This window comes from Gracilinanus agilis, chromosome 3, assembly GCF_016433145.1.
Source record: "Gracilinanus agilis isolate LMUSP501 chromosome 3, AgileGrace, whole genome shotgun sequence".
Classification (NCBI taxonomy): domain Eukaryota; kingdom Metazoa; phylum Chordata; class Mammalia; order Didelphimorphia; family Didelphidae; genus Gracilinanus; species Gracilinanus agilis.
In genome coordinates this window covers 9,847,834-9,863,161 of record NC_058132.1, presented here as the reverse complement: position 1 = coordinate 9,863,161, position 15,328 = coordinate 9,847,834, and the positions used below count along the sequence as shown (strand labels likewise).

At 36.6% G+C, this 15,328-nt stretch overlaps 2 protein-coding genes across 2 annotated transcripts in view; one reads left to right on the top strand and one right to left on the bottom strand.

The window, feature by feature from the left end:
* LOC123240724 (zinc finger protein 850-like) overlaps positions 1-15,328 on the bottom strand; it is a 264,052-nt gene that overhangs the window by 91,376 nt on the left and 157,348 nt on the right. The window lies entirely within an intron of this gene.
* LOC123239025 (zinc finger protein 260-like) overlaps positions 1-15,328 on the top strand; it is a 70,993-nt gene that overhangs the window by 8,527 nt on the left and 47,138 nt on the right. The window contains exon 4 of the mRNA XM_044666298.1: positions 11,085-11,211. Coding sequence (XP_044522233.1) covers positions 11,085-11,211 — 127 coding nt within the window. The remainder of the gene's footprint in view (positions 1-11,084; positions 11,212-15,328) is intronic.

Genomic DNA, 15,328 nt, shown 5'->3' with positions numbered 1-15,328 from the left:
TAGAATGAACATAAATCTTCCACATAGGCAGGTTTTAATTAATGATGCAAGTGTTAAATTAGCTGGAAAGTACAGAAATCATCACTATGGGTGGTGAGGCCTCTCCAATAAGAGGTCAGGGTCTGATTTTTTGCTGACAATTCCTATCCATGTCAGAAGTCAGTCACCTCCTATACCTAAGAATGGCAGCTAAGGATGACTGGTGTAAGCCATTGCACCTAGGAGATGGGCATCCTATACTCCTGACTGATTGTCTCATGTCTTACATGCAACATGGTGTGGTGGGCTTGGTAGGAACTTTTGGGTTACAGGCTTAAGGTCAAAGTGCCTGTCAGCTAGATTTAATACCACCCTAAGCCATATAATGGTACTTTGATACACAAGCACCTCAAGTCACACACAATTTGAGATATGAGCAGTCACCATCTGGATTTTTTGCTTTAAGTCATGAAAGGGTATTTAAACTCGAAATTCCACCACCCTCCACTAGACAGCCCACTGAATGTTTGGTTTCACAAGTTACCTGTGGCTGTCTCGTTTAGTTCAGTATTTATCTCCAGTGTGAGCATATTTTGCTTCTTTCGTTTTCTTTTTTATCAGTTTTTTTGCTGCCAGATCCAATATAATCCTAACTGGGGTTACACGATATTTGAATTGTTTCTTTCAAGCAGCTTGTAGTATCTTCTCTTTAGCCTGGGAGCTTGTTATAGCTTGGCTATAACATTCCTAGGACTTGTCATTTGGAGATTTAATGCAGGAGGTGCTCTGTGGATTTTTTTTCAATCTATTTTACCCTCATATTCAAGAATTTAACAAGTTTTGTTGGATAATTTCCTGTAATATGATGTCTAGGGTTTTTTTATTTTCCTCATGTCTTGGTGTTTTGTGAAGTCATTAGCTTCTGATGACCAATTCTACTTTTTCAAGAATGAATTTTTTCCACAACATTTTGATTCTCCTTTTCCTTTTGGTCTATTCTTCATTTCACATCATTTCTTTTCTTCTGGTTTTTTTTTTTTTTGTTTTTTTTTTTTTTTGCGTTATTTTCCAACAGGTGAATTCTAGCTTTCAAGCCTGTCCCTCTATTTCCAGATGACCTGTTTTTCATTTTAGGCTACTGTTTTCTTTTTGCCATTTTTCTTCAACCTGTCTCATTTGATTTTAAAATTCCCTGTTGAGCACCCCCAAAGTCTTCATCTTGATCTTATCCTTGTCCATTGGTTTTGCCCTTTGGTCCTTATCCCCATAGAAGCTTTAAATTGCAGTTGTTTTTCCCTCTGGTTTATTCATTTTATTTACTTTTTTTTCCTACCCTATGTATTATATGGCCTGCGGCAGAATCTTCTCTTTTCTCAATCCTCTGCTTTTATACTGGATTGGGCTGCTTGAGCTAATCTGATGAGCTGAGCTGCCTGCCCTGGGGCAACTTTTTCACTGTAGGCAGTCTCTGAGGGTGTTCTGCCAGATGGCCTCTTCCCTCCTTCTCTCCCCCGCCCAGTTTCTACCTATCTGGCATTGTCAGTGCCCTGGACCATGTGTGATGGGTCAGAGACAAACCCTCCTGGCTGTGGTCTTCTGTGTGTGGCTCATATAGCCAGCCAGGTCTTATTGCAAGTCTCTGTTTGGTGGGTGGGGGAGGGTGTTCAGCCAACCTGTCTCTCCCTTATCCTGTGCAAATAGACATACTTTGCCTATCTTTCAAGTTGTTTTCAGTAGGTCAGTCTCACAACTTTTTCTTGTTGGGTTCTGTTTTCTTTCAAGCATGATATAAATATTGGTTTGGAAGGATTATTAGAGAGGTTTTGGTTTTGGGTGCTCCTAAGCCACCATCTTGGCTTTGACTCTCTTTGGTTCTTTAGGAAGATGAGATGTAATTAGGGTTCTAACCCTGTAAGTACAATTATAAGCAACAAGTCTGTTTGAGGAATAGATTTCTTCACCTCTCAGTGCAGTGATTCCATGAATGAATTAACTTACAAGAGTCTAGTTATACTCCAGTTAAAACAAAACTATAGGTGAGGTGCTAATACACTTCAGTAATTCCCTACTGTAGATAGACAACTGTATATCCGTAGTAGAACATGATCCACATAAATCATTACCATCTCCGTATATTTGCAACACAATTCAGCAGCAAGAGTTAGGGGAAAAAACTATTTAAAATCACCCTAAACAATATAAAATATTTAGCAATCTATTTGCTAAGACAAACACAGGAAGTATATGAACACAACTACCAAATACTGTCCACAAAATTAAAACTAAATCTAAATAATTGGAAAAAAACATTTAATTGCTCATGAGTAGGATGAGCTTCTACCCAAATTAATTTACTTATTCAATACCATACATATCAAACTACCAATAAACTTTTTTATAGAATTAGAAAAAATTATAACAGTTAATTTGGAAGAACAAAAGATCAAGAAAATGAATGGAAGAACTAAAATGTGAAGGATATTGGCCTCCAAGTACCAGATCTTAAACTGCACTACAAAGCGCTGATCATCAAAACAATCTGGTACTGGCTAAGAGACAGAAGGGAAGATCAATGGAATAGACTTGGTAAATGCTCAGCAAGATAGTGTTCGATAAATCCAAAGATCCTAGATTTTCAGACAAGAATTCACTATTTGAAAAAAAACTGCTGGGAAAATTGGAAAACTGTATGGGAGAGATTAGGTTTAGATCAACCTCTCAAAGCCTATAACAAGATAAATTCAGAATGGGTAAATGACTTTAAAATTAAAGAGAGAAATTATAAGTAAATTAGATGAACATAGAATGGTATACATGTTAGATCTATGGGAACATTAAGAATTTGAGACCAAACAAGAGACAGAAAACATTACAAAAATGTAAAATGAATAATTTTGATTACATCACATTAAAATTTTTTGTACAAACAAAACCAATGCAGCCAAAAATTAGAAGGGAAGCAATGAATTTGGAAAAAAAATTTTATAACAAAAACCTCTGGCAAAGGTTTAATTTCTCAGATTTATAAGGAGTGAAGTCAATTGTACAAAAAATCAAGCCATTTCCTAATTGATAAATAGTCAAGGGACATGAATAGGCAGATTTTAGATAAAGAAATCAAAACTATGAATTAGCACATGGAAAAGTGTTCCAAATCTCTCATAATTAGAGAAATGCCAATCAAAACAACTCTGAGGTACCACTTCATACCTAGCAGATCAACCAATATGACAGTATAGGAAAATAATAAATGTTGGAGAGGATGTGGCAAAATTTGATACTAATGCATTGGTGGTGGAATTATGAATTGATCCAACCATTTTGGAAGGCAATTTGGAATTATGCCAAAAGGGCTTTAAAATAATGCCCACCCTTTGATCCAGCCATACCATTGCTGGGTTTGTATCCCAAAGAGATAATAAGGAAAAATAGTTGTACAAGAATATTTATAGCTGCAAAATATTTATATTGGCAAAAAGTTGGAAGATGAGGGGATGTCCTTCAATTGGGGAATGGCTGAACAAATTTCTGATTTCTGCCTTTGCTTTGGAGGAGGCTGAGCTGGTGGACTTCTGGCCGAGGATTCTCAGGAAATCTCAGGACTTGGGGAAAGCCCCTGCAGGAGACTGAGCCAGACTTCACTGGAGAAGGGCTGGTAGACTTGTTAAAGGCTCTGTCTCATCTTCATTTTCCACATTCACTCTTTCCACCTCTTTGTAAATAGAAACTGTTGAAAGTCAATTTCACTTAAGCTATATTTTAAAATCGGCAGCCACAATATTATTTTATAACTCTCTTATTGAGTCAAAACCCTCAATTTTAATCCTTAAAAAACCATTAATTGTGGTAAATGAAAGCTGGAAATGGCATCTCACCCAGCCTGGAGAAAAGGTCCCATATAGACTTACAACAGTATGTTTTATGGGTTTTTCACAAATATTTAGCATAAATGTCTAACAAGGCATAAGGCACAGAGGATGTGTAGTGGTGTTTGGTAGTGGTGTTTGATAACAAATATTTGGAACATTTGATACAAAGTCCTAAGTTCAGTTAAAGGTTCAGGTTAAGAAAATGTATTTAATCCTCCAGAATCATCATACTACTTAGGTAACAGTAACCTTTCTGGGTCACAGTGCTTTGAGGAGCTTGTAGTTGGCATAAATCTTGAAAGGATCAAACAATACCTTAAGATGCCAGGGTAGTTTTTGTATGATCTTATTGGGCCAGCTGGATACTCACCATTCCCAATGAACCCAGCTCCTTCTGCAGGGGTTTCAGCTTCTCTTGATAACTACATAGGCCTAAAATTTTTATTCCTCCAACAACAGTTCAATAACATTCATTGCTATTTTGTTCCAATACGCCAAACTACATCCTTTCCAAAACAATGGCAAGTATTCTATTATAATTGATATCTTATGCACAATTACTGGAATAACTGGGTCTAACTCTTAAAAATTTTAATTTACTTATCTGAAGGATTATATGTGGTCACTTGTTTCATGATCAACAATGTAAAGGCAATAAAACAATTTTCCTTTGAATATGTATCAGATAAAATGTAGGAAATCAAATGAAGATGGATTCATAAATGTTTCATGCAGAATATAAGATTTTATTTTTATTCTTTAGTTTAATCTTTATTTTATTTTTAATAACAAATTTACAAACGTAAGGAATTAAATTTATGGTTATGACTAAATATATGAGAATTCTAAGATAATACTGTGGTCGCCAATTTTAAAATTAATACTGCTCAAGTCAAAATGACTTTTAGCAAAGGCAATGAGGAGACTAAGCTATCACTCTTTGCAGATGACATGATGGTCTACTTAAAAAATCCTAGAGAATCAACTAAGAAGCTTGTAGAAATAATCAACAGCTTTAGCAAATTTGCAGGATACAAAATAAATGCACATAAACCATCAACATTTCTATATATTTCCAATATATCACAGCAGCAAGAGGTAGAAAGAGAAACACCATTTAAAATCACCCTAGACAATATAAAATACTTAGGAATCTATCTACCAAAACACAAGAATTATATGAAAACAAATACAAAACACTTTCCAAACAATTAAAACTAGATCTAAACAATTGGAAAAACATTGATCGCTCATGGGTAGGACGAGCTAACATAATAAAAATGACCATTCTACCCAAATTTATTTACTTATTTAGTGCCATACTTATCAAACTACCAAAAAACTTTTTTACTGAATTAGAAAAAACTATAACAAAGTTCATTTGGAAGAACAAAAGATCAAGAATATCAAGGGAAATAATGAAAAAAACATGAAGGAAGGTGGCCTAGCAGTACTACATATTAAACTATACTATAAAGCAGCAGCCATCAAAACGGTGTGGTACTGGCTAAGAGACAGAAGGGAGGATCAGTGGAATAGACTTGGGTAAGTGATGTTAGCAAGACAGTGTATGATAAACCCAAAGAGCCCAACTTTTGGGACATGAATCCACTGTTTGACAAAAACTGCTGGGAAATTTGGAAAACAATATGGGAGAGATTAGGTTTAGATCAACATCTCACACCCTACACCAAGATAAATTCGGAATGGGTGAATGACTTGAATATAAAGAGGGAAACTATAAATAAGTTAAGTGAACACAAAATAGTATACTTGTCAGATCTCTGGGAAAGGAAAGATTTTAAAACCAAGCAAGAGTTAGAGAAAATTACAAAATGTAAAATAAATGATTTTGATTATATCAAACTAAAAAGCTTTTGTACAAACAAAAACAATGCAGCCAAAATCAGAAGGGAAACAACAAATTGGTAAAAAATCTTTATAACAAAAAACTCTTGACAGGTCTCTAATTACTCAAATATACAAGGAGTTAAATCAATTGTATAAAAAAAAATCAAGCCATTCCCCAATTGATAAATGGGCAAGGGACATGAATAGGCAATTTTCAGATAAAGAAATCAAAAGTATCAACAAGCACATGAGAAAGTGTTCTAAGTCTCTAATAATTAGAGATATGCAAATCAAAACAACTCTGAGATACCACCTCACACCTAGCAGATTGGCTAAAATGATAGAAGGAGAGAGTAATGAATGTTGGAGGGGATGTGGCCAAATTGGGACATTAATGCATTGTTGGAGTTGTGAACTGATCCAACCATTCTGGAAGGCAATTTGGAACTATGCTCAAAGGGCTATAAAAGAATGCCTGCCCTTTGATCTAGCCATACCATTGTTGGGTTTGTACCCCAAAGAGATCATAAATAAACAGCCTTTTACAAAAATATTTATAGCTGCACTTTTTGTGGTGGCAAAAAACTGGAAAAGGAGGGTATGCCCTTCAGTTGAGGAATGGCTGAACAAATTGTGGTATATGCTGGTGATGGAATACTATTGAGCTCAAAGGAATAATAAACTGGAGGAATTCCATGTGAACTGGAAAGACCTCCAGGAATTGATGCAGAGCGAAAGGAGCAGAGTCAGGAGAACATTGTACACAGAGACCAATATACTGTGGTAAAATAGAATATACTGGACTTCTGTACTAGTAGCAATGCAATTACCCAGGACATTTCTGAGGGATTTAAGGAAAAGAACGCTACCCACATTCAGAGGAAGAACTGCAGAACACAGAAGAAAAACAACTGCTTGAACACATGTGTTGAGGTGGACATGATTGGGGATGTAGACTCGAAACTACCACACCAATGCAACTATCAACAATTTGGAAATAGGTCTTGATCAATGACACATGTCAAAAGCAGTGGAAATGTGCATCAGCTATTGGGGGGAAGGGGGAAGAGACCAGGAGGTGAAGGGGAAAATAAGAGCATGAATCATGTAACCATGTTAACTTTTGTAAAAAATAAATATTATTAAATGTTAAAAAAATTAATTTTATCAGCTTTTATTTACAAAAAAAGGTGGAAAGAGTGAAAATAGAGAAATGAAAAAGAAGGTAGAGAAGATGTCTATCCTATCACACTAAATATTTGCTCTGATGTCTGTTCAATTCCAGCAGGGCTCGTTATCACCAACTGGAGGGCCCGGTGGTAAATTAAACAAGGGTTCCACTGTTCCACCCATGTGAGTTTCTCCAAGAAGGCAAGGCCTCTCTGGAACTAACCTCACTGACCTATACAGAAGTCAGTAAAAGAGGGTCAGCTTTTCATTCACCTAAGCCAAACTCCAAAGGGAGAAGATCCAGAAGTCCAAGAGCCAAAATCCCAGGTCAAAGTCCCAAGAGAAGGTCCTCCAAGCCCAAATCAAAGCTCTCCAGGATAGGAAGTTCAGCACTTTTTAATGTCCTTTTCCCACATCACTTCCTGTCCCTTCCTCCACTTTATAGGAGCCAATTGCAGTCTTTTAATTTACTTAGCACTGCCTAGGGGGTGATCAGTCACTTCTGGAGTTGTCACTCACTTTAGTAAGTGGTTTGTGAACCTCCCCTACTTAGTGTTAAGTAGGGATGTCTACCCTTTTGGTGGATCAAATTTAAAAGTAGGCAAGAGGAGAGTTAATCCTACCTTCACACACATAAGTTTGACAAATTTACATGATTGATGTTGCCTTCCTCCCTTCTTCCCCTCCTGGAATTGAGAAAGGAAATGAGATTTTAGTCCATACCTGAAGGAATCCAGTGAAAGCAGGAGGCATAGATTAAAAGGGACAGCAGTGAAGACTGGAGGAAGAGGCAGAGGAGGCAGGGAAAATGCAAGATTAGGAGTTGGAGAGTCTCCTGAGAGGGACAAGAAAGAGCCCAGTGTCACTGGATACTTAGAGTGTGGAAGGGAATAAGGGGAGAGGGAAGAAGGGTAAGAGGGGAGCCCTGGGATGGTGAAGAGGTCTCATTCTGCTGGCAGTGGCATTCCAGATAATAGAGGGCAGAGCTTGGGATGGAGAGGCAGGCAGGGTCTTGAGGTCCTGGCTGTTGTGAGGAAGATTAGTTAGTAATTAAGTATTAAGGTTGGACCTAGCAGGAACATGGCCTTGGGTGCCATAGGAGGACAGCTGTGATCTTGGAACTGCAGAGGCAGGATAGGTGGGGCAGTGAGGACTACTAGGACCTACCCAGAGTAGACAAGTTCAAAACAAGAAACTCTCTGCTGTCCTTGAAACTGAGGTCTCTACATTCTTCCCTTTGAGTCTGGATTTCTCTGTCTTTCCTTTGGGGCTGAGATCTTTCTGCCTTCTGGTTCTAGGTATGTCTGAATGAGAACCTTTTGCTGTCCCTGCTAGTGGTGGTGGCTGCCCTTTCTCTGAGCCTCATCTTTCCTGTCTGAACTCTTTGAATGCCCTTCAGATAGGTCAGGAGCAGTTCTCACTCTCAGACCTGGCTCCAGGGTCTGCTCTCTGCCCTGCTACTGTTGTGGGAGAGAGTTTTATTGTGTGAGGGGGAGTGCTGCAATATGAGAGTAAATACAAAACACTCAGAGAAAAGAATCCTGGACTTAAAATTAAAATGTGTTTAATTAAAGAGTTTAACCAAATCTGTGGGTATTCTATTATGAACTGTTATTATGTTGCCAGGATTTTTTACTTTGTTTAAAATTGGATTGATTAGAATCTTAGACTTTTAATTTGTTTGTTATATTTTAAATTGAGTTAAAATTGAGTTTCTAGGTAAAATTTCAAAGTTTAATTTTAGGCCAAAATTTTGTTTTTCTCAATTTTAATTTCTAAAATATTTTCCCAACTATATTATCTCAAAAATATTTTATCATCTATGTTAATATTAATCTATTTCTTTCATTTCTAAAAATTTTTTCTAAAATTTCTTTAAACAATTTTTGTAAATTTTCTATTAGTACAGAAGGATTAAAGGTGTTACGTGTTTTGATATTTTCTATTCCCCAATCATCTAGCAAGTCTCTGGTCTAAGGAAGCCTGCATTTGGTGGTATAACAACTTAAACCATTGGGCAATCGGGGGAATGCAAACCCTGAGCTGGGCTTTTCGGCCACAGACATTTTGAGAATGTGCTGGGCCAGCTACAAGGCTGGGGAAATCTTGGACTGACACCTTCCTTATATGGACAAGGACCTGCTTCTCTTGTGATGAAGTAATGAGGGAGGAGTTGAGGTCTCCTAAGTCTCCCTCCTCATTGGTTATTTATGAGTCAGATCTCAGAGGATGTCCAGTGGAGAGATTCAGCTGACCACATTAAATTACCAGTCGATTAATGTGTAAATAGAATTAGCATACCCTTATTCATTCTTTAGACCTAAGCCACCAGGACTATGTCACCCCACCCAACTTAGAATTAAGTGGGGAGGGGGGAGGTCTATGACCCACATGTTATAGTAAGTGACAAATAAAAAACAAGTGAATGCCCCCTGGGCAGTCTGAAGCAAGGTTGAGACTGTGATTTGTCCACGTAGAACTGGAGGGTTGATGCAGGAAGTAATGAAATGAACTATCTTTTAAATATGATGGTAACTTCCTGTGAAAGGGGATTTTGCCTTTTGAACCTGGTCTTGAAGGAGCTCCAGTGAGACCTCAGACTGCTTCCTTTTGAATTGTCACATGGGTAAGTTAAGCTGACTCCCTTTCATTTTCCTTAGCATTTTCTGGAGGCTATAGCCTCAAAAGGAGGCCTCTCATCTTAGAGGAGGCCTGTTGGCTAGAAGCCTTATTTAATTAACCTCTGTGCCCCCTTTGTTGGGGCCTCTGAAGCCTTGCCTGGTTTGGGCCTCCAGACCAGGCCAGAATCTCTCTCCTCTCTCCTCTCTCTCTCTCTCTCTCTCTCTCTCTCTCTCTCTCTCTCTCTCTCTCTCTCTCTTTCTCTCTCTCATTTTCCCTTGCTTCACTCTTCCCAAATTGTAAATAAACCACCATAAAAGTCATCCTGACTTGGGACTCTTTTATTAGTAATTTATATTTATTCAATTCTTTGGAGACCATATTAAAGCTCTTAAATATCCAATCCATTCATAATCTGTTTCCCCCTTTACATTTATGAATTAATTTAAAATGAAGAAATTTTGCCTCTTGATAATACCAGTCATTACACTGTGAATGTGGTTCTTATGAATGAGTTGAGTCCCTCACCCCAGTTAATCAAATGTTATATTTTTTAAAATGTGAACACTCACTCCTTTCCTCATCACACTTATGCTTCTGTAATTAAATATACAATGATTGAATATTTTCCAGTAAGAAATGACATTCCCAATTCTGAGGGACTTATGGAAAAGAACGCTACCCACATTCAGAGGAAGAACTACAGGAGTGGAAACACAGAAGAAAAACAGTTGCTTGAACACATGGGTTGATGTGGACACGATTTGGGATGTAGACCTTAATGAGCACCCTAGAACAATTATCAATAATATGGAAATAGGTCTTGATCAATGACACATGAAGAAACCAGTGGAAATGTGCATTAGCTATGGAGGGTATGGGGTGGGGGTAGAGAGAGCAAGAATATGAATCATATAACCATGGAAAAATTTTTTTCTAAAAAAGAGAAATGACATTCATCATAAAGCAAAGACAGGATGTTTTGGCACATCATACCCAGTGTTTTGCCAAACTCTCTCAATATAACAAGAAATTTCTTCACTTAGGTAGAATCAGAGTCTGATCCCATATAAATCTATGGAATCTTCTTTATGCTTTCAGCTAGATATGAGTCAGCCTTTTAGGAAAATAAGTAGAGAATTCCTTTTTCTTTGTTTTCTTCTTATTAATCGTTGGTCATATTTTTTCCCCAGCCTCTACAGTACTTGCTACCTTCTCACAAACTAAAAAAATGTTCTTACTAGATGAATTCTGACAGTTGTGATGAGGGATTTCAGATGACCTCTTTTCTCCACAGAATCCCCTAGCTCCCTCAGAGAACATTTACCCTCTCCCTAATTCCATAGGGAAAAGCATTTCAGAGTAAGACTCTTCTACAGTCTTTATTCTTCCAACATGATTCTTACTTCAGACACAAAATGCCTTTGTCGGTATTATATTGGGCTCTAAATGACTGGTCTATAGTGTTTACTCTGACACCCTTCATGGTGAAGAGTTTGGGGTGAGTCCCTTGTGTGCTTCAGTTTCTTCAAGTTAGTTGATGAAGACTAGATTGGATGAATTCCGCAGGCTCAACTTTAACTTTTTCTGTTTTAGGGGTCAATAACATTCAAGGATGTGGCTGTGGACTTCACCCAGGAGGAGTGGTGCCTGTTGGACCATTCTCAGAAAGAGCTATACAGGAAAGTCATGCTGGAGAACATGCAGAATCTACTCTTTGTGGGTAAGGACTTTTTCTTCAGTTAACTCTGAATCTGCTATTAAGGAAATGCCTTCATTTTATGCCAAAGGTGCAGGATTTTAAGTCTTTATCAATGATTAAAAAAGCTAAAGTGCTAATCTCTTCACAGGGTTCTCATCTCATGCTTAGTTTTAATTTTTAAAAAGTCTTTGAATTCCGTGATGGGAAGCTGGTACTTTCCTTTCTTACTCCTGAAATTGTCTCTCTTTTATTTTAGGTAGCTTCAGGTGAAAATTTAAAACAGTGTTACAGATTTACATTCCTGAAGCTAATCACAAAAGTCATCTATTCAACCTAGAGGGATCTGAATTTAGTGTACAAATTCTGTTAATAACAAGGCAGATTTTCCTTGCAGATAGCCATTAAAAGGGACATTCTACCTGCCAAGGCAGCCCCTTCCCATTTTGAATGAATCTGGTCTTTAGAAAAGATTTCTTGTTAAGAAGTATTCATGGGAGAGGCAGTGCCAGGAAGGCAGCATAGCAGAAGCAAAATCTGGAACCACCCTCAGAATCTCAAAGGAGCCTTAAAAAAGTGCTTCTAAAATTCTAGAGTCTCAAAATGAAGGGTCAGAGTAAGGTGAGGCTCCTGGGGAAAATAAATTGAAAGGTAGTCAGAAAGGGTCTATTTCTGAGAAAAAAGAGGAATAGAATGGAATACTACTGTGCTATAAGGAATAATGAATAGATTGATTTCTATAAAAACTAGAAAGACAAAAGAAAATTTAAATTAAAAAAAGAAAAACTTGGAAAGATCTACAAGAATTGATACAAGTGAAGTGAGCAGAACTGGAAGAACTCTATACACAGTAACAGTAATATTGTATAATGGTCAACTGTGAAAGACTTCGCTCTTCTCTCTAATATAATGATCCAAGAAAATTCTGAAGGACTTGTGATGAAAAATACCATTGATCTTCAAAGAAAGAACAAATAGGGTCTGAATGCAGATCAAAGCAGACTGTTCTTCACTTTATTTTATTTGTATGTGTTTTTATTTTAGGGTTTTAGCTTTATAGGAGTTTTTTCTCACAACATGACCGATATGGAAATATGTTTTGCATGATCATACATGTATAACCTGGATCAATTTGCTTATCATCTGAGGGAGAAGAGAAGAAAGGGAGAGAAGGACACAATTTGGATCTCAAAATGATTCATTTTACATCTTGTAATGTTCTCTGTCTCTTGCTTGGTCTTAAATACTTCCCTTCTCTATAGATCTGACAGGGAATCTATTTCTTGTTCACCTAATTTATTTATTTTTTCTTTTTTTAAAAATTTAAATATTATTTTAAAATTTCTTTCCATAGTTATATGATTCATGTTTCTGTTCCCTCTTCCCTCCCCCATCCTGTACTTGACAAACAATTGCACTGGGTTATAACTTGATTATCAATCAAAACTTATTTTTATATTATTCATTTTTTTTTTAAACCCTTGTAGTTTGGTGTATTGTCTCATAGGTGGAAGATTGGTAAGGGTGGGCAATGGGGGTCAAGTGACTTGCCCAGGGTCACATAGCTGGGAAGTGGCTGAGGCCGGGTTTGAACCTAGGACCTCCTGTCTCTAGGCCTGGCTCTCACTCCACTGAGCTACCCAGCTGCCCCCATATTATTCATTTTTATAATAGAGCAATCTTTTAAAATCAAAACCCATACAAACCAGTGATAAATCACATGTCTTATTCTGGATTTCTACTCCTACAGTTCTTTTTCTAGATGTGGATAGCATTCCTTGTCATAAGTCTCTTGAAATGTTCTGGATCATTGTCCTGGATCATTGCATTGCTTTTAGTAGCAATTCAGTTTCTGTGTACAACATTCTTCTGGTTCTGCTTATTTCACTCCCCATCAGTTCATGTTGGTCTTTCAAGTTCTTAAAGAAATCAATCTGTTCATTATTCCTTATAACACAGTAGTATTCCATCACCAACATATGCCACAATTTGTTCAGCTATTCCCCAGTCAAGAGATGCCCCGTAATTTTTTTATTCTTTGCTCCTAGAAAAAGTGCAGCTATAAATATTTTTGTACAGGTCCTTTCCCTTTTTCTTTAATCACTTGGGGATACAAACCCAGTGGTATTGCTGGATGAAAGGGCATTCATTATTTTAAAGCCCTTTGGGCTTAATTCCAAATTGCCTTCCAGAATGGTTGGATCCATTTACAACTCCACCAGCAATGCATTAGTGTCTCAATTTTGCCACATCCCCTCCAACATTTATTACTTTCCTTTACTGTCATATTGACCACTCTGCTACCTGTGATGTGGTACCACAGAATTGTTTTTTTTTTTTTAATTTTAAACCCTTAACTTCTGTGTATTGACTTATATGTGGAAGATTGGTAAGGGTAGTCATTGGGGGTCAAGTGACTTGCCCAGGGTCACACAGCTGGGAAGTGTCTGAGGCTGGATTTGAACCTAGGACCTCCCATCTCTAGGCCTGGCTCTCAATCCACTGAGCTACCCAGCTGCCCCTACAGAATTGTTTTGATTTGTATTTCTATTCAGGAGGGATTTAGAACATTTTTCATGTGGTTATTGATGGTTTTGATTTCTTCATCTCAAAACTGCCAATTCCTATCCTTTGATCATTTGTTAATTGCAGAATGGCTTGGTTTTTCATAAATTTGACTTAGTTCTTTGTATATTTGAGAAATTAAATCTTTGTCAGAGAAAATTGTTATAAAATTTTTTCCCCAGTTTGTTACTTCCCTTCTAATTTTGATTGCATTTGTTTTTGTACAAAACCTTTTTAATTTAATATAGTCAAAATGATTCTTTTTACATCTTGTAATGTTCTCTGTCTCTTGCTTGGTCTTCAATACTTCCCTTCTCCATAGATCTGACAGGGTTACTACTTCTCGTTCACCTAATTTATTTACTTTTGATATCACTCTTTATGTTAAAGTCATATACCCATCCAGAACTTATCTTGGTATAAGGTGTAAGAAATTGATCTTAACCTAATTTTTGCCATGCTGCTTTCTAATTTTCAGGAATTTTTGTCCAATATTGATTTCTTATCCCCAAAACTGTGATCTTTGTTTTTTATTGAAAACTAGATTGCTGACGTCGTTTACCCCAAGAGTATTCCATTGATCCACCCTTCTATCTCTGAGCTAATGCCATATTGTTTTGTTGATCACTGCTTTATAGTACAGTTTAAGATCTGTTACTGCTAGGCCACCATCCTTCACATTGTTTTTTGTTGATTCTCTTGATATTCTTGATCTTTTGTTCTTTCAGATCAATTTTGTTATTTTTTACAATTCTATAAAATGTTTTTTGGTAGTTTGTTAGGTATAGCACTAATTAAGTAAATTAGTTTAAGTAGTATTGTAATTTTTATTATATTATTTCATCCTACCCATGAGCAATAAATGTTTTCCCAATTGTTTAGATCTAGTTTTATTTGTGTGAAAAGTGTTTGGTAGTTGTGTTCATATAATTCCTGTGCTTCTCTTGGCAGATAGATTCCCAAATATTTTATATTGTCTGGAGTTGACCATATAAAATGCTTGGATAACTAGAAAACAGTATGGCAAAAATTAGATACAGACCAATAACTCATACCCTTTATCAAGATATAGTCAAAATGGGCATATGATTTAGACATAAAGGATAATATTATAATTAAATTTGGGGAACATAGAATTGTTTACCTGGCAGATCTATGGAGAAAGGAAGAATTTATGACCAAACAAGAAATAGAGAATATTATAAGTCATAAAATGAATAATTTTGACTATAATAAATTAAACTATTTTGAACAAATGAAACCAATATAAGAAAGATTAGAAGTGAAACAACAAACTGGGAAATACTATTTTATAACAGATTTTTCTGATCTTATTTCTCAAACATACAAAGATCTAGGTCAGTTTTATCCAAGAATCCAAGTCATTCCCCAATTGACAATGGTCATAGGTTATGAATAAGCAGTTTTGCAATGAAGAAATCAAAGCTATCAATAATCATATGAAGAAATGTTATCAATGGCTCTTGATTAAAGAAGTAAATTAAAAGAACTCTGAAGTATCACTTCACTCCTGATTGGCCAATATGACAGTAAAGAAAAGTGACTAAGGTTGGAG